General features: G+C 33.0%; 1 protein-coding gene across 1 annotated transcript in view; it reads right to left on the reverse strand.

Annotated features, from left to right (window-relative positions):
- LOC136976762 (uncharacterized) overlaps positions 1 to 25869 on the reverse strand; it is a 57097-nt gene that overhangs the window by 16254 nt on the left and 14974 nt on the right. The window contains exons 2-3 of the mRNA XM_067272119.1: positions 5798 to 5876; positions 3444 to 3596 (exon numbers count right to left, since the gene is read on the reverse strand). Of these exons, the coding sequence (XP_067128220.1) occupies positions 3444 to 3596; positions 5798 to 5855 (211 nt within the window). The 5' untranslated portion in view covers positions 5856 to 5876. The remainder of the gene's footprint in view (positions 1 to 3443; positions 3597 to 5797; positions 5877 to 25869) is intronic.

The following is a 25869-nucleotide window of genomic DNA, read 5'->3' on the forward strand; positions in this document are numbered from 1 at the left end:
CATTAGATTCAATAGGTTTGCACTTCAGATATAGACCAGTTAAAGCATATTTAACTACTGTATTGTTAATATGACGAATTTAGTCTCTGTAATCCAAAATTATTCTTGGTAGACCAATCTCACAGCAATCTTATTGGCAAATTAAATTTATTTTGTAAAGACTACATCATATGCATTTCGGACTGGTCTAATATTTTCCAGTCCCTCTTCAGTAAATAAACGTTGGTGGTAATTACAATGTTATTTCCATGGGTACGGATGGTAAACCTTGCACACATTTACAGGTATCAAGTTTAAGCAACTGTTTCCACACACGTGTATAATAAACATACTAAAACCATTCAATTATTAAAAAAATTTTTGATAAACAATTGTATAGATAATTCCAAAGCAACACAAATTTTTGACATTATTAGCATCAGTATACTACAATCATAATATACTTCACAACCTATATTATGATTGTAGTATACTGATGCTAATAATGTCAAAAATTTGTGTTGCTTTGGAATTATCTATACAATTGTTTATCAAAAATTTTTTTAATAATTGAATGGTTTTAGTATGTTTATTATACACGTGTGTGGAAACAGTTGCTTAAACTTGATACCTGTAAATGTGTGCAAGGTTTACCATCCCTACCCATGGAAATAACATTGTAATTACCACCAACGTTTATTTACTGAAGAGGGACTGGAAAATATTAAACCAGTCCGAAATGCATATGATGTAGTCTTTACAAAATAAATTTAATTTGCCAATAAGATTGCTGTGAGATTGGTCTACCAAGAATAATTTTGGATTACAGAGACTAAATTCGTCATATTATCTAATATACAGCAACCCATTTATATATATTTTTACTGTATTGTTATTTGTAAGTTAGATGCGTTATAAGGTTATTTTTAATGATTTTCTAGCTTTAGGTTCAGTTTTTCCGTTTTTATGGTTTCATTATCATGCCATTATATTCATGATTCGTACCGATAAATCGGTTCCCACATTTATAAAGCTATAAATAACTCTAGCACGTCAATTATTATTCCTTTGTGTCCTTTATCATAGTTTAAATTATTTTAATTTTATTTATAATTGTAACAAAAAACATTTTAATTGTTGATTGTAGAAAGTGGTTTTCGAATGCCTGCTGAGGAGGGACAAACAAGTCCGAAACACAAGCTTAAAGTGTATGTGTTCAGGTGAACTAAATAAAAAATATTATTTCTGATCTGTAAGACTAAATATCTGCATCCATAATTTTCCAGTATAATAAGTCCTGTTAATTGATAAATGTACTAGTATACAAAGATAAATTTAAACTCTAGCACGTGTATAGGAGTCGGTGTGAGACTACAACAGTTACACCTCACATAGCAAATCCGCATTGCCACATTCATACATCACTAGACTATTGCTAACGGAAAACTATGATGTGCAGGGGCAAGTCACTACTAATAATTTGAGGTGAGAGCAAATATTTTAAATTAAATAAATTAAAAATGTGATTAAAAATTGCAGCCCGACATTGTGAGGATGTCACAATAAATAATTGCTGGTTATGTTTATTTTTTAGTGACGAAACACCCGAAAGATGAAAAATAATGTATAAAACTTTTAAAAATTAAGTAGTTCATTTTCTCAGTTTGTTAAGAACGTATTTTACGCGAATTATTTTACTTCAAGGAAAAAATATTCGAGACAGTTTTTAACGCTAGAGGGAAAAAATACCGAATTAAATTTCATTAAGAAATTATTCTTTTAATTGAATTAGTGTTAATTTTTGTGTTAGAAAAATTAATTGGATAAAAATTTTTCAGCAAAATTTTAAAATAAACCATACTTTTATGTATTAATTGCATTTAAAGAAATAACTTAAACGCGTTGGTTAAAATTTCATACAATGCCAACTTCATTTTTAAAAATACAATTTCATAGAATATGCAAAATATCGACAATTGGACGGAAACGTTTTTACGGAATTTCTCGAATTAATTTAAAATTATACCTCACTACCAAGTTGATCGATTTCAAGAAATCCTATTTTACTTCGGAAATATAAATATTAAATTTAAATTTTCTCTTCATATTATATGATGAAATCAATTTTAAAATAAATATTGAAATATAATTTAAGTAATTTGGAAGTAGAGATAAAGTTGGAAATTACTTAGAGAACAAATAAAAACGATTTCATTTATTAGAGACGCTACCGTCCCAGAAGGGCCACCACACCGTACTTGCCAAAGGATTACCGGCAAGACAATCCTCTTTATTGTGTTACAAAACAGCATTTTACAAACTTAAAATTTACATTTTACAAACTATCAATTATTAACAAATACAATAAACATAATATTGACTATTTGTATAATTAACGATAAAGATCACATAAATAAATATTGTATATACTAAAATAGCTGATTAGAAATCTTTTTAAAAAACAAAAAAAAACGAATTATAAATGGGACTAAACGTACATCATCAAAACAAACAAGCATTCAGTTATAATCAATCAGATAAAATTAACCACAAAGTATCAAATTTCTAATTTTAAACATATTTTTAACAACTTTAGTTATTTTAATAGAATTACTTTTAATTCGCACTATTTCGTAACACTTATATCGAAAAGACCAATTCTCATCTTTATTCGTGTTCGTTATATGTAAAATATTATCAGTTTCATCTCTCAAATAATCACATTCGAACAAAAAATGCTCCAAAGTAGCCACCTTTCCACCATCGCATACGTCACTTTCGACCAGCGAAAACCGATACAATTTTTGCCGGAAATCTCCGTGCCCACTCGACAATTAGATAGTATATTCTAATATATTATCTATCCAATTTTTACTTACGCTTTCTTCCACTGTAGAGAAAAACATTGATGTTATTCTACCCTTAACTTCCATACCCCATCTACTCTGCCACAATGTCTATAATTCTTTATTTGTGTTATATTTAATAGCTTTTACTTTTGTATTATCATCATCAATACTATAATCGTATTCAAGGGCTTTAAATATAAAACTTTGTTTTTTCCTTATTGTACTAAAATAATACTATTTCATCGTTTCTATATCAATTGGTAAACAATTAGTCAATATTTGGCGAGCAGCGGTAGAAATTGTTCTATACCCTTTTGACATCATTATCGATGCAACTCTGAGTTTTCGTAAGCTTATATACAGCATATATTTTTTTAATAGTTCCACCATACGTTTATACCATATACCAATATTGGTATCAGTAATCCTCTATAAATAATTTCAATAATCTTATAGCTCATTCCCCATTTTTTCTGCAATAGCTCTCAATTTGTAAAAACAATAAAGAGCTTTATTACACACGTGGAGTAACGACCAAATCGATGGTAATGATTAACTGCTAGAGATTTCCAGTTAATTAGAGAGAGAGTAAGACGGAGGAAGGTAGAAACTTACCGTTGGGATCCCATTGGACGTGAACCTCGCATCCCACCTTACAGCGATCGAAGTAAAGATTGGCGTTTTGAAAATTTTCGTCCGTACAATAATTAATTCGATTGTTTTTATCGTCCGGAGACCAACTGCAGATGTAACACTGCACGGCGCAACCTGCAAAAATACAAGCAAGAATTACATCTCCGGCCTACGAAGAGGGCTGGCGCGCAAGCCTACTTATCGCCGCCCGTAGTTGCTACCTTTCTACGCCGTTACAATAATAACCACAAATAGTAATACAGTAATTAAAAAAAACCATATCTTCTTTGGGTGTTGAAATACTTACCTTCTTCCACTTTCCCACCCACCCTTTGCTACGATCTTGGGATAAGCCATACGGAATAATTATTTGCTTATTTAATGGAGTTTTCTTAACCGGGCTTCGACCGGTAATTACTTCAATTACGCAATTATCCGTTGATTTGCTTTTATTTAGTAATGGAAGACAAAAACCGACGTTTAACCGTAGAAATCACTTTTCTTATAATCGTGAGAAAAGTCGACCGAATATTTCTTTGACCCAGCCTAGAAATTACAATAAATTATGTAAAAAGTGTATCTTGTCATCAATTCAATTTTCCGCTTCTAAACTTATATAAATATTCCGATTGGAGCTAAAGATAGAAAATATTTTTTCTGATAAGTTCCTTTAAATTAAAATATAATAATTGCGTTGTAACTCCGTGGTAATATGTAGAATCGAATTTATTTTCTGCCGAAACTATTTTTAATTCAATTTTTCTACATCAAAATAAAAATATTAAATTTTATACATAAATCTAAATAAATTCATGTACGTAAATTTATATTAATATACCATAAAAGTATTAGAATCGAATGATCTCCTCCATTGCATTATTAACTTTATTTAATGCAATATTAAAAATGTTTTCGGAATTCAGTGGGAAAAACATTTTCTTGTACAAATTCGGCACGGTGTTACCGACAGTCAATTAACAGAAGATGGAAATACCCGTCGAATGTAGCTTGGTTAAAAACTTCAATAATAAGTTTCGTTTAACATCAATAATAACCCCATTTTCCACACGAATTTCCCATTTCGAAAAGTTACTAATTGGTCTTTTTCCTCGGACAAAGAGAAAATAGTTTAAAAACAGTTCGAAGAATAAATGTCATATAGTCTATTACAGCTTTTTTTATTTTCATTTTCTCTCGTCTTTGGATAAAATGTCAAAGTTCTTTGGAAAACTCTACAATACTTTTCGAAAGCATTCGACGGACCAAAACTTCCAAAAGGTATTTTGTGCAATTGGGTCTTTTTACAAATCATTTTAAAATTTGGGTTACCTGAATGGCGATGACTTTTCTTTCTTTTCCTCCTTCGTAAGATATTTTCTCGGTCGTCGTGAAATTTGCCCATTCATCTGTTTTTCGACGGAAACGACAAAAACAGATTTTAACAATAGAGAAAGCGATCGGTGTGAAATCCTTTCCCCCAACGAATATCCGATCAATTCCGATTTAAAAATTCTAAATACGATTAATATATTAACAAAATGATAACACACTATACAATTAAATATTGTTTATGAATTGGCATTATTATATTTAGAGGAATGAATTTTCAAGTGCGGATTTGAACGAAGAGAAAATACTTTAACCCAAATCAAACATTTGGTGCCAACACGCGACCTTTTTAGCAAAGAGCAACGTCGATGAATGTAATCTAATTGGGTATTCCTCATGGCGCACTCCTCTCTGGTGTTATTGCCGTGCCGAAGAGACGATTTTTTCGTATCGATTAAATTTTAATTAACAAGAATTCTCTGCTTCGGGCATCGTGCAACGTCCCTGGTTTAAACTGTATTTTCGTCATTACGTACCACGTCGAATTAACTGCTTTCAATACATTGTATCTTGGTTAGCTGTGAATATATTATCGTTTATGTCGAAGCCAATAAACTTGGAAAACAATCAAATTTCATTTACGAGATTTGCTTAATCGCTTTACTATAAAAATTTTTATATCGATTATTTCTAATACTTATATATAGCAATAACACTAAAAATCTCCACTTTAATTAGTTTAGTGTTTTTATTATTAATTGAAAAATTTCCATAAAAATGAAATTTTTCATATCGCGTATCTTAATATTCGCATTGTCGTTAAAGCTGATTATTTTAATTAATGTACAGTATTTAAATTAAAATTTTTAAATCTCATTTACTACATTGGTTTTTAGAACATATTTTTAATTTATACGATTTACAGATATTCATAGAAAAATATATTAAAATATTAAAGTTTTTTTGAAAGTTATTCGTTAAAAAAAAAACAATAATCGCATACGTACCTACTGCGATCAAGGAAAACAATGTGAGCGGCCACAGCACGCAACAAGCAGTTTTCATTTTCGGTAACCCTTCTAGGACCTAAAAAGGAGAACAAAGTTGGATTCAGTCAACTGCGGGGTGTGACCATCACTAACCAACCCATTTATGTTTCGGATACACGTGATTCCGTTAACCCCACCCGAGTCCACGTGACCGTGTCGCCACCCGGACTGCCGGACCAAGTCTGTTGCTATAGAAACATAAATTTGTGACGCCGGCAGCGGTCACACTATCGCTTCTCACGAATCTAGTTTCGTAACAAAACGTCTATCGTTTATACTAAAAAAACTTTAGGAGCTTCTAGTAAAAGTAAAACATATTGTACTTCGAAATGTAACATCCTCTCTATTCACAAAGATCTAGAAAAATACAAATCTTCATTTAAGATGTAAAGTATTTGCGTTCTACATTTTATCGTAACCAAAATGTTTACTTATATTACTCCTAGTGTTTCCTGTAATTAAAAACAGCAACCGAAACGCAGAAGAAAAGAAAAAACAATAATTATCTTTATTTAGAAAGCTGTAAAAAACGACTTTCGTAATAAAAGAGGAACTCTATTAATGAAAACACATTAAGATCGGAGCTGAAAAAGCCATTAAAGTTAGGATGGGGAGAAAGCATAAGTATAAAATTGTTAAGTTTTGTTGTAAAGATTTGTAAATATTCTGTACACTTAAATGTCTGATCTGAATTTTCCTTTCCCTTATTCATTACATCTTCGTAAGTAAAACTTATAATTACGTGAAATAACTGCGCAAAACAGCTTCGTTTAGTAAATATATTTCTTCTTAATTCTCAGAAGTAAAGTGTTTAAATATGAATTTACTGAGAAAGTTGCATATTTATAATTTATCTAGTTTTGTAGTAGTGTGGCGCTAAACGGAAGCATGCGGAAAGATAAGAATTGTATATAATAAAGAAATCTAGAAGCAAACTTTGAAATTGAGAGTAAGAAGTGATATTGTCATTTACATTTAGCAATTGGCGAATACCGAAGGATTCTCCATTTAATATTTATGGGAAAAGATCCGTTGACAAGTTCGTTAGCCTCGGCTCTATATCGAGAGATTCGATTGTAGTAGCTAGCTACTGTAAGTGCAATAAGTTGACTTTATTATCCTCAGTATAGCTTTCACAAAGAAACTTATTGTAGCCTGTATTTTAAACTTTAAAAATAACTTTTATATCGTCGGCTATAGCAGCAAAATTTTTTAGAAGCATTTTGGAATATAGTCATGTAAGAATGCTTCTACATTTGAAATTTTTGTTGATTGTGTTTTCCGCAATTTTAATTTATCGCTTTCTATACACTATTTCTATTTCCCTTCAATTCTATAATCTGTAACACAACTAAATATGGGTAAAGCACAATTACAGAAATACGTTTAATTCGATCATATTTATACTTGTATTTGTTTTTAACAAAAAACGTTATTCGAAGTATCAAACACATGTTCACAAATTCGTGTTAATAACAACCACTTGGCTTTTTTCCACCTTTATTTAGTTGAAAGTTCAGACTAAAACTTATACCCAAAGTTGGTCTACAAATTTGTCTTTTAAAAAAATTTTCTGGATTCTGTCTCAACATAAACGAGCCAAAAGTGCTCGAACGACCTTTGAAAATGTACTGTGTATTAACCATCTACTAAGAAGTACAAGAGAACAACAAAATGTAAAAGAATTTTATAACTTTTATCCTCGAGTTTGTAATGTCCAAACTTACCGTGTACAAGTGCCATACTGGGGGAAGAACTGTTGACTGATGAGGGGCATAAGGCCCGAAACGTGTACCGTATCAACTAAATAAAGGTGGAAAAAAGCCAAGTGGTTGTTATTAACACGAATTTGTGTTTGATACTTCGAAGAATAATACAACACGGTTTCACAAAAATCAAAAAACGTTATATTATACATTAACAGAAACATTAAAAGTTTTACGAATATTTTCAAATATTCATAAAAGCTACTAATTTATACAGTACAATCTCGGTAATCGGACATGTATGGGGAAAGAAAAAGTTTCATATTAAGGAGATTACCTTATTATTATTAGAAGTAAGATGAATTCGATGGTTTAATCGTTTGGAAAGAAAACATTTGTTTCTTTGTATGATATTAATACATCGTATTAATCGAAAAAATACTGTATATAAGTTACATCGTATGTTGCAAAGTTTGTGGATTCCCACTAAATACAGTGGAAGTACAGTATTTCTAATGGGAAATTTCGGCGGATTGATTTTAATATCAATATTTATTCAGTATTGTGTTACAAGCTACCGTATATTTTTAGTAACTCAAGGTGACGAGCCTAACGGTCTTTAATATCGTGATCAAGCAAGAGCTGGACATCATCTTACGTTTAGTGGAAACCCTGTCTTTAATTTGGCAACAGTGTCGGTCGATAATACCCGAGAATCGACTAGTATCGGATTACTGTATTGTACGTATCGAACTAGAGAACGGCAGCATTACTGAGACCATACTGTGCTAAATAGGTAATTTAGTCAAGTTGTAAAAATGCAACTTGCCTGGCTTAAGATTTGTATGGAAAGGAATACATAAAAAAATTGATTGTCTTTTAAAATAGGATATACTGCAGAAACAGTCACTTTTTTGTTCCGAAATGTATCGAAACAATCATAAACAAGTTTCGATACATGTAACAAAATTATATTTCGGTTTATTTAATTTTAACAATTCGATTCCATACAACTTGCAAAGAGTTCGAGAAAATTCAGAGACTGTATTAGTAAAAACTAAAGCTCAAAAAGTACTTGAGATTACTTTGAAATTTCTCCACAACATACCTCTACGAATTAAGATTTTTTTAGTTAATTGTTCAATACGATTTTTAAAAAGAAAGCTGTAAATCGAAGACAACGCCAAAGTCCCTAACGGTATCAACTATATCTGATATGTGGTTATCAATGATAAAAAGTTCTGTAACAATGGAGCTCTAAGCAAGTTTCTTAAATAAAGTATTAAGTTTGTTGATATCGCTTTGCAATAAGTTGTGACAAGTGTCAGCAAGTTTTATTAAATAGTAATTTAGGATTAAGATCTTTTGTTTTTATTTAATTATCGTTTTGCAACGGAGAAAAATTTATCATAAAGATCACGAAATCAAGAAAATACGAGTACATTACGGTATTCAATTGTAATAATATTTACTAATTGGTGTACAATTTCCAAACAAATCGAACTTTCGAAGAAGTTTAACGGTATCAATATTAAAAATTCAACGCGGAAATTTCGTTTCGAAAACTTTATTTCATTTTTTTTCTTTTTTACATTTAAGCATTTTAACACAAGTCGAGTATTTATTCTCTTTAATGTGCAGAGATTAAACGTCACAAAAGATTTAACTCGTCATAATCCACGATTCAAATCCAGTCTTTTAATTAGAAAGTAATTAACATTCGTGGAAAAGTCGTTTGCATTCTTGGGCGAACATTAAATGTTTCTTTCATAAAATTATTCCTTTGATTTTGTACGATTTTGTGAAATTCAAGACGAAATATTGTGTCTAGTGTAATCTATTCGCGTGTACTAAAAAAGCCAGCGACAACAGACGTGGAATTTCTTGTAACTAATTTTTCATTAACTTATTATTTGAAATTAGAATTCTGTTTAGGATCTGATCCGAAACTACGCAGATGCAAATGTCAAAGAGTTATCATTCCTATTGAATAATGCATTATTCAAGTATATGATAATAGATGCATACATTAATTAATTTAATGCTAATAGATGTATAAAACGTAAAAAATTAATTGGTAAATTGACTAAATGAGATTTTTGTCGAATAATTTCCATGATAAATCCGTTAATACCGGTGGATCCGTATTTATTTCTTTTAATGATTATTTCTGAATGATACAGATTCGTTTCAAATGGAGCGATAATTAAACAGTAGTACAGTAATATTAACATCTATATTAGTTGAAAACTACGATACGATAAATAAATTTTCGCAGTAATTTTAAAGCAGTATTAATCTTAAATATTTTATAGAAGTTAATCTATTCTATTTTTTCAGTAGATTAATTAAAAATTAAATAAAACTGTTCTTAGACTTTTTAGAAATTTCCAGAATTTTTGTTTAGGTTACATTTTATAAATTACAATAACATTTATAATCTATACGGATATAATTTTTACTTATAACTTCATAGAAGGTAAACTGGTTGTAAAGTCTTAAAGATGAAAAAAAAAATCAAAATTTATTATAAAGATATGGCAATGGAGCATAATTAATTAACAAACATTTGAGAAGAAAAATGCGTTAAGAAAATAAGAAAATTTGATTATAGAAAACGATAAAAATAATCCTAAGAATAATATTTATTTTTCCTTTTAATTGCGAAATCTTCAATCAGAAAATGAAAATCAATTATCCAATTTCTTATCATCGTTAAATTTACAAAATGGAAAAAGAAAATCTGCAGTCGCATTATTTTAAATCGAATTTGGTTTATTTTCTAATTATTGTCATTAAAAAGAAAAGACCATTTTATAATCGATTTTCATTAAGGTAAATCCTATCGTCGCAATTTACACTCTCGTTTGTTGATTATTAAATCAACAAGTCGATGTTCTAAATACGTAGCAAGTGTAAAACAGCTCGAAACTGTCATTAAATTGAACCGTACGTTCACATTCCGGGCAACTCTATATTCAATTAGAAAGGCCTAGTTGTTGCGCGTTGATATTTCTTGAATCATCGCGCACACAGATCCATGCAGTTCCCTTAGCAACAGCTTACTCCCAGGCTCCAAACGGTCTGGACTACCTGTCTATGGCAGACACTCGCATGATAGCGAAATGTCGTTCTTTTCCCGACAATTTTACATTCGAATCAGAATCAAAGGATTTTTTACGGACGTTTATTAAAAATGAAAACCGGAGAAACCAGTTTCGAACGATATCCTTACCTTTACTAGCTATTTTATTTATTTATTGGTGGCAGTGTTCGAATTATATAGACTAATCATAATTAAATCAACAATTACAATAGATACGTAATATATTAAAGTAAATAATGGCATCGAGAGTGACCTAAATAACTGGCGTAGCCAAGAGGGCTTAGGAACTACGGTAAAAAAAAAATAATTTTTAATTAATAAAAAGAGATTCTAAAAACAATTTTAATTTTAAGAATTAAATTTTTTAATCAATTCTAATTTAAACATAATTCTTATACAATATATATATATATATATTTTATATTACGTGTTAATAAAGTATAAAACTTATAGAGTATATTACTGTAGCTCTACCGAATTTTATTCCTGGATATCATCGTCCTCATCCGTCTTTTATAAGCAAAGGGTGTACGAGTGCATTACAATTAAAGGCGATTTCGATTGAAATTAAATAGTCCAGTAATTTCCAGTAAAAAAAACTCGCCTCACTCGTGGAATTACATTTTTAAAAACACGAAAAAATCCAATAGTACTGTACATAAATAAAAAATCTGATCTGTAAATTTATTCTATATTTTACTACAATTAAACTAAATTCCCGAGTGTCGTAAACTGTCAAATATAATTCATTTGATACTAATCAAAAAATATTTTCGCAATTAAGTTAGAACTTGTCTCTAGTAGCGGCAGCAAACTGTAACAAAATGAATCCCTACCTCCACCCATAAAAATGTTAATTTTTATGGGCGGAGGTGTCATTTATTATTTTTATAATATCTGGAATTAATTCGATTCAAATAACACGACATGAAGTCCTTTCGTAAAAAATTTGTTTTTACTTTCCCGGCCGTTATGTATAGGCTAACGAAAGGAAAGTATGGCCTTCGATCAAAAGATGATCCCCCTCAGATTTTTATATTTCTGAACTCGGAACCGTAAGAGGTCTAGAAATGCAAAAATAAAAAGTAAAATAAATCGGGAGTGTTTGCTGTATGTATTGATGTTAGTGTGTGTGAGGGGGACACGTTTTGTTCATCTTCTTTTGAAGCTTAATAATTCCTGTGCTTTTTGTCAAATATTTCCGAAATTTTGCAGGGAGGTTTGTTTATTAGGGAGAATGGTGCTGTTAAATTTTGGTGGTTAAAGGTCGAAGGGGTGGGGAGATAAAAGGGGTCGTGTGCATCTTCAGTAGGGTCGACTTAATGACGATTTTACTCATTATTAGCACTTCTCAATTTTTTATAAAACTCATCCCTATCCTCAAAATTAAGCTTTTTTGTTTGTTGTTATGCCTTGACGAATTTACCAGTTGTTAATGAATTAACAACTGGTAAATTCGTCCACCTTTAACAATTTCTTCCTGCAATTCCTCTTCGACAGCTTTGGGGGGCCCGTACGTTGTTTTGTATCGTTTAGTTCGAAATTTTCCTAACGAAACTTTCTAAACCACATTTGACATATTCCGAGTTTAGAAGCATCTTTCCCATGCGCAATACGAGTATTTTTTACTGTTTGTATAGGGTGATATTCTTTACCAAACTTAAAAAGCGTGAGTAATGTGCCCGATGTGCATTTTATCTGCGGACATTTCGACTTTATTTTATTCAAACAAAATGAGATGTAAAAAAGTTAAAAAAATAAGCTTCAAAACGAAGAATGCAATCTCACATCGGGAATAATGTGTTAAATTTCATAGCTTCTAATTACATAATATATTTATGGTAAGTAAAAACAACTGCTAATAAAAATACGCAAAAACTTAACGTTCAAATCCCAATAAAATTACTGTGATACAGTAGTATTTTGCCATTCTGTATTGGGTATGTGTATTTTTTGACGCCTTTTTATAATTTGTACATACTAGGCTTGTAAACGTCTTGTTAAATTTGCGTTAAATCGATTTTTCTGTTATACGGTCCGATTTTCCTTTCCGTTTCCGCATTGGATGGGTTCCGCTATATAACGGGTTAATTTAATGCTGATTTTTGGCGCATCCGCTATTTAGGCTAATTAGAACTTACAGAGTTAATAACGATATTCCATAATTTAAATGACTAAAAATTCAAATAAATCAAATTATCAAAATCAAATATAATAATAACAAAGACAGTGTTTTCAAGAACTAGTAACTTAGAACACGATCAAATTACCGTCACGATTCATTTTTAAAAATATGTCTATATATTTTATTACATCGATTCAAATATAAATTGTAAAATAATACCGAGTGATTGTGGATAAAGCTTTTCGAATAGAAGAGTTCGAGTAGGAAATAAGTTACAAAGAATTGGAGATAAACTTATTGACCCGCAAGACGGAAAGATCTTCAGGGAAAAAAGTCAGTCCTCGGAGAAAGAATCGCAACGGCATTAAAGGCTCTTACACCTAATTTATTTTTACACGACAACGAAACTAAAGCCAATGGTCTATAATACTTAACGACAAAGAAACCGGACATCCATTTTCACTCAAATTAAATCGAATTATATTTCCTTTTGTTACCGGATTTCGAGTAAGTTCAAAATTCTTTTCCAATACATATAATATACAGTGGTGCCCCGTACTTCGAATTTCATTCACGGAAGGAAGCCGTTCGAAGTTCTAAGAAATTTTTCCCATTAGAGATAACGGAAAGCAAATGAATACGTTTCCAGACTGTAAACGATAAACTTATACAGCGAGTACACACAAATAAAGGAAAAATAATACAGTTAGATAACCTAATACTAAATTCAAAAAATGAACGAAGTAGGTAAATGCCGTAAAATAAAATGAAAATTGCATTTATACGTGGCTTCTTCGTCCATGTTACAACTTCTCTTTTACACTTGGTTGTTTCCACACTCTTCTCGGACGCCACAGTTAATAACTAAAGTTTATATTGGGTGGAAGAGAAAGTTTTTGCGTGTTTCGTTACTTAACGTAGATGTGTGATTTAACTTTAACGGTTGTGAAATTTAACACATTGTCGCTTGTTTGTTTGTTTAGTTAAGTTACAGCAACTAGTGTTTCTCATTTCCCGATCTGTTGCTTGTCCTGGCGTTCCGGGTTGAAAGTGAACTGTTTCCCGGGATAGAATTAATTATTTTTAAGATATACAAAATATCTTGAAATCAAATGATATAATTATTTTTTTATTTTTTAAAGTAATTTAATACGTTCTGCAACCTCCAAAATCATATTAATAATGCCGTGTAAGATATATGTATATTGAAAATTAACTTTGAATTACGTAGAAATTTTCACAAATAGAAAAAATTTATTAAAGTTTGCTGGAAACAGCATACAACGACAACATAAATGTTTTGAATTGAGTTGAAATTAAATAAAAAAAAAAAAAAATTGAAGCCAGATCAAACTTCTAACTTAAAAAGTAATTTTCGTTTTTAAATAAAACAAAAATTTACAATAATATTTTGTGTTATAAGATTTTAAAAACGAAAGATGGTCAATACTCCAATCACTCGATCTGGTTATTATTTTAATAATGAAAGTTCCGCTACCGAGAATGTCCTTTCCGATTCAATTGATGTGGGTGGAATCGTCTTTAATGCATTTAAGAGAAGACAAATGTTACATGTTTTTCACCCGTAGCCTCGAAAATTTCTAGTTCGTTTTTCAGATACGTTGCAGTATTTCTTTTACTCTCTAGTATTCTCGATTTGTCTACCTCGACTGCTTTAATAGAAACATCATAGCCCAATAGTTCGGCTGTTCGTTTGTCTTTAATAATCAGGTTTATGAAGGAAAATTCATACTCGCAGACTTCGTACTCGTTTCATCCTTGCCCAATTTGCACAACCTGGCGTTACGCAGTTATTGAAGCTACTGGCATGGTTAAAAATTAAGACAGCGTAAGCACAATTATTCCAGATATTACAGGTTCGACAAGTAAAGAATTTTTAGTCCTGCCACAAATAAGCTACGTATTGATTATTGACCAATTGTCACATGCCATAACGTGCAAAAATTTAAAAAAACTAATAAGTAGGTTTAAAATTAATAAATATAAATGTATTCTGACAGTTTATGAGTCAATTATACTTTCTATTTGCAAAATTTCCTCAACCTAAACACAAAATAAGAAAAAAGTGAATTTTTAAGAAATTTGTGGGATCTCCCGGGATGAGAAAAATTTCCCGGGATATTTCTCGAGTTAAAAAAACAACCGGGATTCCGTTTGAGAAACCCTAACGGCAACGCAACACTTGGGCGATCTGCCTAGGGAGAATGCATTCCGGGAGGTCTTTTTAAGGGTAACTGGCTCTATTCGGGCGTTACAGACGTGGAGAAAACCTGGAAAACATTTAATTTGCATTTAACTTGCTGCTAACGTGAGATTGTATTCTTTACGAGCTTATTTGAAACTTTTTACTTGACATTTCGACTTGATAAAATCATGTCGAAAATCTTTGGATTAAAGGCATATCGGATCTATCGTGCTTTATGAGTTTCGGAAAGGATATTATGAATTGCTTTTACTGGTTGTACAGTACGTCGTCAAGTGTATGGGAAAGATGCCCCTTCGAACGTGTTTTATGTGCTTTAAAATGATCCGTTGAGAAAATTTTAATACAAAGGATACAAAACGTCGGGAACGCCCCAAATCCGTCGACGAAGAAAAGTTGCGGGAAGTAACTGTTAAACGATAACGAATAACACTGGATATATATGACCAAAACACGCAAATGAAACTGAAAAAAAGCTCCAAAAACGCACGAGCTAACGCCAGAGCGAGAGGGAAAGCACTTCGGCGCGCATCACGTTGCTTTCAGCGTATTTGTTTCACTGCGCACGAACTTCGAACTCCGAAGCGAATTTCTGTCAGATTTAGTGTTCGAAGTACAAAGTATGCTGTATAAAACATTAAATATAAAGGTAATCCAGTTTGAGATGTACAAAGCATCCTTCTATCGGAATCCGGTCCATTGACGGTTACGTCACGGTGACATTTCGGTGTTCAGTCGTTCTCGCGTCCGTTCGTCACGAATATTTTTCGAGAAAATTCGATACTCTAGCTGTGGTAGAAACGGACGTATTTTCGTGCCTATCAGACATACGTGGAAATCGCTGCTTTTCGCAGTTACGAAACGCTTATAAGAACGATTCTGGCCCTCTCACCTGTTCCGGTTCCTTTTGGCAGTGCGCTGCCGCGTGAAAGCCAACATAATAATACAGTAACTATTAGGTGGCATGTCTGTAGTAAGAGATATTAAAAATGAAAAGGCAAAATAAAATACTTCTTCCTTTACTATAAAAGATTCTTAAGAATTTTGCGAAATATAACGTCGATCTTAGCCCAAATTTAAGAGCGTGCTCTTATACGCGAATACACAAAACAGGGGTATTATTTCGTTTGTTTGTTTATTAAGTTACTGCAACGCAACACTTGGGCGATCTGCCCAAGTGTTGCCCAAGACCTCGGAAGGCATTTCCGGGAGGTCTTTTAAGGGTAACTGGTCCCTATTCAAGCGCTACAGACGTGGAGAAAACCGAAAAACTCCACGTTGCCAGCCCGTCCGGGCCAGGCGCCAATCGAACTCCCAGTGTTCGGGGAACGGAATCGCTTGGCTACTGGTGGGCCGTATTATTTCGTCTATTAATAATACTGGCGTGCGGGTTTCGCAATTGTGTTTATCGACATCGGGCAATAACAACAAAAATGAAATAAAATCTATAATTTTTTTTCGCCTAACAGAGATATTATTCTTATTAGAAGCCGTATAAGAACGGGTGTAAGTTACCTTTGGACTTCTTAGCTATTAGTCATCGAACCAGGAAGAAAGAAAAATTCGAGAGCTAATGAACACCATTACTTCGCGATGTTGAGCTTAATAAGAGCTGGTAAAGGCACTAAGATAGTTTCAACACAGTGAAACAGGTTAACCCGAACCGGGATAACTCCAAGTCATTTTCTTTCCTACAGAGTGTAGAAAAGTGTTTCTCAAACTTTTTGGACTGCGACCCCCCTTCTGCACTTAAAAATTTCAAAGGACCCCCGAAGAATAAGTATGTGTCGAAAAACATCCCGCAGGGAGGGGTTAGGCTCGTATTTAAATATTTATATTATTTTTATTATTTATATGTGCAATGTATTTAAGTAAAAATTATTTTATACATTTTCTATTTCTATTATTTCTAAACATGAATCCATAGTAAATTTATAAAATATTTGAAAAAATTGATCTGGCATCAATTTTTCAGCGACCCCCCAAATATTTTTCACGACCCCTTGGGGGTCGCGACCCCCACTTTGAGAATCACTGGTGTAGAATAACGCGTTAAATCAAACAGGTTAACTCAGTGATTCCCAAACTTTTTCGATCCACCACCCCCTTTGTCCCATAAAGTTATACCCAACGCCCCCTAAACCATTTTCTCTTGTGTGAGAAAGGATTGGAAATATTCTTAGGAAAACTTTTCTATGAATCTCACACTTTGTGCCCTTACAGTACATTGTTCTCAACATCTGGAAACCATTAAACGCAATGTTTCCTCTTATCCATTTAACAGAAGAAAGGGAAGGGCTGTCAGTGACCCCAACTTTTGCCTTTGGTCACCGTTCAGTACCCTGCCTCCAGCGTCCCCTAGATTTACTCACCGCCCACAGGGGGCGGTAGCGCCCACTTTGGGAACCACTGGGTAAACTCGAAGTCCGAATTTTTTTCCCCGACCGATTCGAGTTAACCAGTTTCCACTGTATAACAATATCCATCAATTGTTAAACTCTCGTTATATTATCTTTAAAATTCTAGAAAATTTTCCTGCTCCGAAATAATCTTGCAATAATAAGTTAACGACAGTCCCGATTATTCCTTTTTTTTCATCGTTACACTTTCTTTTTAACTTAGCGTGAAATAAACCGTGGATCGTCGAGTGGTACTTTCACAATTTGCCTACGCCCTACGACACTTTCTTTTTCATCTTCGTCATAAACATGAACGTTTTAAAATGCGCCAATCATTTTTTATTTTGCAGAATTCGGTTAAGCCCAAAATAATTAATATTAAAATAAAAATTCTGGATATTTCTAATGAATTTATTTTGCAATAGATCTTCAAATATTTCGTATTTAAATACTAAATAAGAGTGTATTAAGATACAGTCTGTAATTACGCATGTCCAATGTTTTCGTTTACTGAGGAAGAATTTTCAACTTACAGTTAAAATGTTTTCTTACCAATACAGTCATTTTGATAAACGTTTACAAGTGCAATTGTTACGCATAATTTAACCATTCTGGACTCTTGATATTATCTAATGTTTCTTTGATTTTATTCTTACTGGTCTAGCAATGTCAACCTAGAGTTTACATCGATTTTGATTTTCTTTTTTTTAGGTAACTCATCCGTATTTGGATACTACGTTGTGATACTTCAAGTTTCTTCAATTTGTTCTTCATAAACAATTCTAATCTGTAAAGGGGTAATTTTTGCGTATGTTTATGCCTACTAATCCTTAAAAAGAGGAGCTAGGTATTAACACCGAAGAGGAATCTGTTACGTCCGAAATGGATCTGGTAAGTAGACCCACATAGAATTATAAGGCTGATTGTTACTTTTTATCTTTGCTATGGTTACGTAGCTGATTTTAACAGACGGTATCGTATGTTAAATTAACTCAGCTAGATCGCATCAGACCTTCGAATCTCGAGTAGCGAAAACCGAAAGTACAGTACATCAATTGTAAACACAAAAAGTAATTTCGATGCCCGTCAGCAATTTCTTGTCCAAATATCTAAAGCATCCGAATCTTTTAAAAGTTTTTCCTCTTAAGGAAAGTAAAATATTATAAACATCATTTTCAAATAAGTGAAAATGAAAATTATAACCTTTTATAACTTTATAACGTACAACAATTTTTAATAGCGAGGTTGAAGCTGAAGTTTTAAACGCGAAAACGTGTACGTCGGACGTTCGGCGCCGCTTTCCCGTAAGCCTAGAAGTTTAACAATGGCGTTTGTAACGTCGAGCATGATTCCACTGACTTTCCAAACACCATTGTCAAAACTTCTAGGCTTACAGGAAAGCGGCGTCGAACGTCCGACGTACACGTTTTCGCGTTTAAAACTTCGGCCTCAACCTCGCTAACGTTATCGATAAATGAATTTTAAAATAAAATTATTTTTTTTACTTTTCTGGCTGTTAAATACAACAGACGAAAACAGACGACGTTATTTTTAAAGTAAAATTTCATATTTATATTATTAATCATAATAAAAAAATCGTGTAGTGCCATTTGTTACTAGATTTTGTTATAAAAAACTTTTTATGTTATTAACGAGCAACTATTTATTGTCACATTATCACAATGCCGGGCTGCAATTTTTAATCATATTTTAAATATATTTAATTTAGAATATGTCTTCTCCATATCAAATTAATAGTGGCTTGCCCCTGTACATCATACTTTTCCGTTAGCAATAGAATCGTACCAGTCATCTATCTAACACCTTACAGGGAAAAATTTTGAATTGAAATGACTTCCAGTTTGCACCGAAAATTTGCATACAGTTAATCGCGGCCTTTTGCTCCTAAGTTTCCATATCTAATCTTGTTTTGTATCTACCTAACTCTGTTCTCGAGATTAAGGAAAAGACGGACGACACTGAGAATTTGTAGGTCTACAATTTTTCAAATTGTCGTCAAATCTCGGTATTCGAACAATTCGGTTCACGAACAAAGTTTTTAACTGATATTTGCTCCGGTTGCCGAACAAGCTACTGGCAAGACCCGGCCACAGATTAGTGAGACACGGATGGTCGACTCCCTATCCACGTACTGTACTTGCTATGTTAAAGTCGACGGCCCGATCAATCGACGATGGGACTACGGATTCGGAAGTTAGAGGCGCTGAGATCGCCTCGCGTCATTGTTAGACGTCTCGACAGGAATCTATGAATCTATCTATCTCATTGGTTTATATGGAATGCCAGCCTATCTGGCTATATTGCTCCGATAGAGTGATGGTTTGAGTATCCTATGATCGGCCGAAGCCTTTTACGAAGGCCTTACGTGAGAGCGGGGAAATAATGATTTCCGGGGGGTCCTTTAAGGGTAACTAGCTCGACAGATATCGTCTATGACATTGCTATTTAAATTAGATGTTAATGCGCATGCGGGAAAGATGTTACTACCGTTTTTCGGTATGCGCCGCAGATGAGCCTAAATCAAATTGTTTTTAATTAATTTATTAATAAAGAATCCAGAAACGAGTTGAGTAACTTTCCCGATTGTTATAAAATTTTATTTAGAAAATAAGTTAGCCTATACACAGGTACTCCTCACTTTACGAACCGAATTCCGTTCCGACTACGTCGTTAAGCGAATTGGTCGATAAGCGAGGAGCTTGCGCCGGGAATATAGGATCGTTGTAAAATTATACAAATTATACAACAAACTTCAAATTTATTCATAAAAAGACTATTATAGTACGCTATTAGCCTATTATAGTACTATAAGACAATTATAGTACGCGCAAGCCTATTATAGTATGCTTAGTGCGTATGTCATCATTCGCCACTGATCGACACTCAAGCTGTAAAAGGGGATTCCCCGAATTGCAGGTCGAAACTCTATCGGTCGTAAGTGCGAGTGGTCGTAAAGTGAGGAGTACCTGTATTCATAATTGCATTACTGTATAATAAATAAAATTGTGTGGCGCCATCTGTTATAAAAAGTTTTTATGACAAGATCTCATATTTTTAATGATAATAATTAATGGCAAAAGGCTTAATTTCAGCATGACTTTCATAAAAAAGAAAAAAAAAATTGTAAATGCTAATATCATATAACATCATAAGTCCGAACCCATTCGAGATATGACACACGATCCCTGTATCTCCCCACCCTCTGAACCTTTCACTACCAAACTTTAACAGCACCAATGCTCCTTACATACAAGTTGTCGTATGCCAAATTTCGTTTCTTAATCTTCAGTCTATGCTTAGATATTAAACGAAATAAACGCCAACACAGCCGTGCGAGGAATTTTTTTTATCTTTTTTTTATTTTTTGGATTCAGTAGATCTCAAAACGTGGATATCTGCAATAAGTACTGAGGGCCAAATTTGACACAATTCCAATCCACAAGTTTCCAGAGAAGGTTCTCGTATTTTCCCGTACTGTAGTGCACCACGATACTTGCAAGAACTATGGAACCGCATAACTACAGAATCGAGAATATAACTGATTTTGACTAATAGAAATTCGTTCATATCATTCATGTTGTCAGTATTAAGTTTCTAGAAAATAATTGGCAAAATTGACTTCTGTAAGTTTAAAAATATTCCGCTGTTATTATCTATCAGGAAATATATACAATACATCGCCGTTTAATTTATAAAGTAATCCGAAATATTAACAAAAGTAAGTCTAGTGCAAAATGTTCGAATTTTTGCGTAGTTTCTTCTACAAACTTTTATTTTCTGATTTATTTTCGGACGGACAGTCGTTTTCATCAATTAGAACTATAAAATCGTGGAATAATGAGAGAATGGCACCTTTGAAATATCCGGCTCTATTTCAATATGTTATTAAAAAAAACGCCTAAGATTACCAAAAAATACTTAATTATGAGTCTTATAATTATTTGTCAAGTAGTAAAGTAGGTGAAACTTTATTTAATAAATTGTCACAAAACACTTGGGTTCTTAAGACAAATGTAGAGCCATCACAAACCCTATCTACGAGTGTATGATCTATTCTGTATGGACTTGTGTGCCTAATGATGGCAAAGTTATTTATCTAGCTGGATATAAATAACTTTATTTTCCCTTGTTATGTGTACATAACAGCCGGAAAATAAAACAGAGTTAATTTACATTTACATAACATAAATGGCATTCAAGAATTCGTATTTAAATAGGCTTAAGTTAAATTAAATAACAAAAATTTATTAATCTAATATTATATATCATTATATTAATATTGAATATTTATTATATTTATAGCACTTCTTTGTAGTGTTAGTTTCAGTTTCGGTTGGCGGTGACGAGACATTTTGCTTTCAATATACTGTAGGCCTATATATAAAATATATATAACATATTATCTACAATATTATATTACATTTGTAGGCAATTTTATAGTAATAGTAATTTTAGATTCGTATCGAACACTTCTACTCATGCTCCATTATTTTGAAACGTGTTAAAATAATTGTACTATTTTAAGATTCTTACACCAACAATAAACATAACTGACTTAAAATTCAAGGGCATAATCGGATTTATTTTTACCTTGAAAATTGCTAAAATAAAGGTTGATCGTGTATTTTCTTTATCATAGTTTTGAGTTACAGCAAGCGACAAAATCCTCCCAAAGAACGCAGGAGAATTTTTTTAAAGCACTGAAAAATGTTGCAAAGCACATTTAGTACGAAAAACTTTGTATGTTTCGGATCATTATCTTGCCGATAAATGAAAGAGCTCCTATCGATGTGATAATAATCAACAGACTGTAACGAATAATTGTCAAGTATCTCGGTGTAAATAACGCTATCCATCTTATTAGGTATAGAATATAGAATTCCAGGCCCAAAACAGGTAATACGGCCCCAGACCACAAATTTCCCACCACCAAATTTCAATGTACTTGGTACTCCTCGTTCAGTTATACACACTTCATCGATATAGTCCATACCAATTTTCGCCCATCTGACCCAACTCTATTAATTTTGGATTCGTCTGACCATACGAATCACAATCCTCTTCCAATGTTCGTTTGGCAAAATTAAGACGTTTCTGTTTATGTAATTTGAAAGTTTAGGCTTCTTGGGCTTTCAAATTGTTACGTTTTAGGCATGTGCGAATAGTCGAAGTACTTACTTCTATTCCTAAACCATGTTTCAATTCCCTCTTTACTTGTGATGATGTATCACAACGTCCACCCGTTATCAAACGTTTCTGTTTGGCGCTCAACATTTTCTTCCTGCCAGCTCTTTATGGTAACTCATGATGTTTTATTCTGGCTACACTCCTACGCCCAACATTGACTTCTAATGCTGTTTTCTCAACAGAAAAACTTTTCTTCGGCAGATCCACAATAAGGAGATTCTTCTCACTGGAAGGCTTCTTCACAATGACACATATCAAGCAGCAACTCACTTGCATATTTATACGCTAATATCTCATTAATATGTACGAAATTACATTGTTTAACATTGATGTTATAACATATATGCGTAAAAATCCTTCCAATGCGACAAGCAGAATTTAGGCTATACACCGTACATATTTTAACAATATGCAAATTATTTTAATTTTTTGCTATTATTTGAATATTGTAATAATCTTACAATTGATCTATTGGGCTGTAATTTGAAAAAAATTGTAGACCTATCTATAAATTCCCACTGTCGTCCGTCCGTGTGTCGTCCTTCCTTAATCTCAAGAACGGTGTTACATAGATGAAAGACGAGGTCAGATATGGAAACCGTAGGAGCAGAAAGCCGCGATTAACAATATAAGTACAGTATTTACGATGCAAACCGAAAGTCGTGTTATTTCAACTCAAAAAATTTTTCCCCGAAAGGTGTTAGATAGATGACTGGCACGACTCTATTGTTAAAGGAAAATTAAGAGATACGAGGGCAAGCCACGACTAATGTGAGGTAGAGAGCATATATTTTAAATTAAATCAATTTAAAATGTTTTAAAAAATTACAGCTGGGCATGTGACATCACAATAAATAATTGCTCGTTTCCTTTTACTTTCTCATATGGGATAATTTTTGCTTTTTCTCTACAGTAAGTACGAACTTTAGATGGATTTTGATGCTTACTGTATTTATTAATAGAGTATCTTAAAAATAGCAAAAGGTGCTTTCGTAATTCCATTATTTCGAAATGTAGTTGTGGAAACATTCTCGAATATTTACACGTACATCCGAACAATTTTATAGCCATTATATCAGTTATTTTACAGAAATAACGTCTTTTCTGTATAAACTATCGTTTCCCAATGTGGAGTTCCGACTAAGTTCGATAGCACTTAATACGATTAACGTATTCCGTATGAACTTTTTAATTAAAACGTAGAAGTTAAACCGTAGGGTTTTTGCTGCAAATTTCTAAATCCCACTCGTTCGAGAAAGAATGCATTAACGAAGAAAAAAGGGGGTTTTCATTTAGAGCAGAGCGGTAACCATAGCAACGAGGACATCGTCCTAAGTATAATTGAGATCAAACTGACGTCTGTAAAAACATGGTATATGAGATTATTGCGTATATAACGTAAGAGTATTTGGATAGAGTCGATATGGATATTTTTTTACCACGGACGGTGTTTACGAACGTCGTAATTTCAAACAAAGAATTTGGATTATTTTCTGTTTTCATTACGTTTATTATTTTCATACTTTGCCAAAGGTTTTAGTAAATATTTGAGAAATTCAAGATTTTTTAAATAGCCTTTTGTTACCAAATTAACAGATAAAAAGTAGTAATTAATATTTTCGAGCGGGCATTTCGACAGTCTGACCGATTAATAATAAAGACATTATCCTTTCTTTTAGCAAAGAAATCTTAAAATAGCAAAATTTATTTTTTATAACGTTTTATTTTTATAAACGATATTTGTATAAACGAGCGTATCGATTCTTCCGAGATGGCTTTAAAAGGTTAAATTTTGTTATTTAAAAGGCCGACGAGTAATAAAGGCACTTCTCGAGATCCACGCATAAATAGAGCGTCGAAGAAAACAGACTTTCCGCCTAATGTCGACGCGTGGAACGAATTTTAATTATTTAGCGCGATGAAACAAACGATAAAGAACGGACAAAAAACAATGGATTTCGTCCGGACACCATACAGAAATCCAAACGTTTATTAATTCTACCACCCATCCTACACTACCGTAATAATAAATGCGGATGCCGGAAACCACGAGTATTTACAAAGGAATTCGGCCCGTTATACGGAATATACACCGTAGGCAGCGGAGTGGCAACCGTCAGATACAAAGGAAAACGTGTGGATAAAGTCACCCGTTTGCACCGCAATATAAAAACTATTTTACTTGAAAAATTTACAGAAATTTACATCATTCGATATAAATTCATTTTAATTACGACCGATCTTCCAGCCGCGGCGTCAGTTTTTTTGGATATGAAATTTATAGGACGGAGAACGATTTTTAAAATGCTTTCTTCTACGCCTACGGGACGCCGCCCTTGTTTTCCGCGGCGCGTAGTAGAGCGGTGTCGAAAATCCCTCGAGTTGGGCTGGAACCGAACCCGAATCCCCCAGGAAAAGAGCGCCGGCCACCCCACTCCTAACGTTTCTTTTGCCGTCGTGGGGATTGTAGCTGCGGCGCCTTAATAAGAAGCCAGAGAAGACATATCGGCACTTTGCCAGTTAGCAACTGTGCCTTTCGATTTCGCCGACAGACAAATACCGGCGGTCGGTGTTTCGTCATTTCCCTTTTACCGCCGCCGGGCGTGACTTTTCCCACGTTTACCGCCTCCGGTACGCCACTTTTTTCCGTCGGGTGGTGGCGGAGATAAAGCCAACGTCGTAAGAGGCTGCAAAGCACTTAACGTAGTGGGAAATTTTTCGAGTCGACCGTAATTCATACAACAAAACGCCGTTCCGGAAATATCGTTAGAAAATATTATTTTTTCCACGTTTTTAATTCCCGGTAAAACTTATAACAGGAAAACAAATTCTTTAACACTTTAAATATACGGTTCGTAATCGTGATTTTCGTAATTTACCATTCCGTGTTTAATTAACGTTTTCTGCCGACGTATAAATGAAATTTTGTAATTAAAAATACGGTATAACCCCGATTAACCCGTGTTACTCGTTATCTCCGAGTGGATACGCTACTCTTCTTCTACCGAAATTGATAAAAAGTTTAAAACCGTAACGCGTAATTACGAAATAATCTGTTTCCGTTACGAAGTTCGCTGTAGGTTACGAATTTAGTACGAATTTTTATTCTTAAACTATTATACGGGTATTAGCTATATAATAAATTATGAAAATTCTCGTCCTTATATAATTATAATTACTTCACTAACGTATAAAAATCGTTGGCGGGGGTGATAAATCTATTATCTTCGTAATTTTTAATCTATGACGTTAATTTTTCGAT

The sequence above is a fragment of the Centruroides vittatus genome, unplaced genomic scaffold (genome assembly GCF_030686945.1).
Source record: "Centruroides vittatus isolate TY-2023 unplaced genomic scaffold, ASM3068694v2 contig_424, whole genome shotgun sequence".
Classification (NCBI taxonomy): Eukaryota; Metazoa; Arthropoda; class Arachnida; order Scorpiones; family Buthidae; genus Centruroides; species Centruroides vittatus.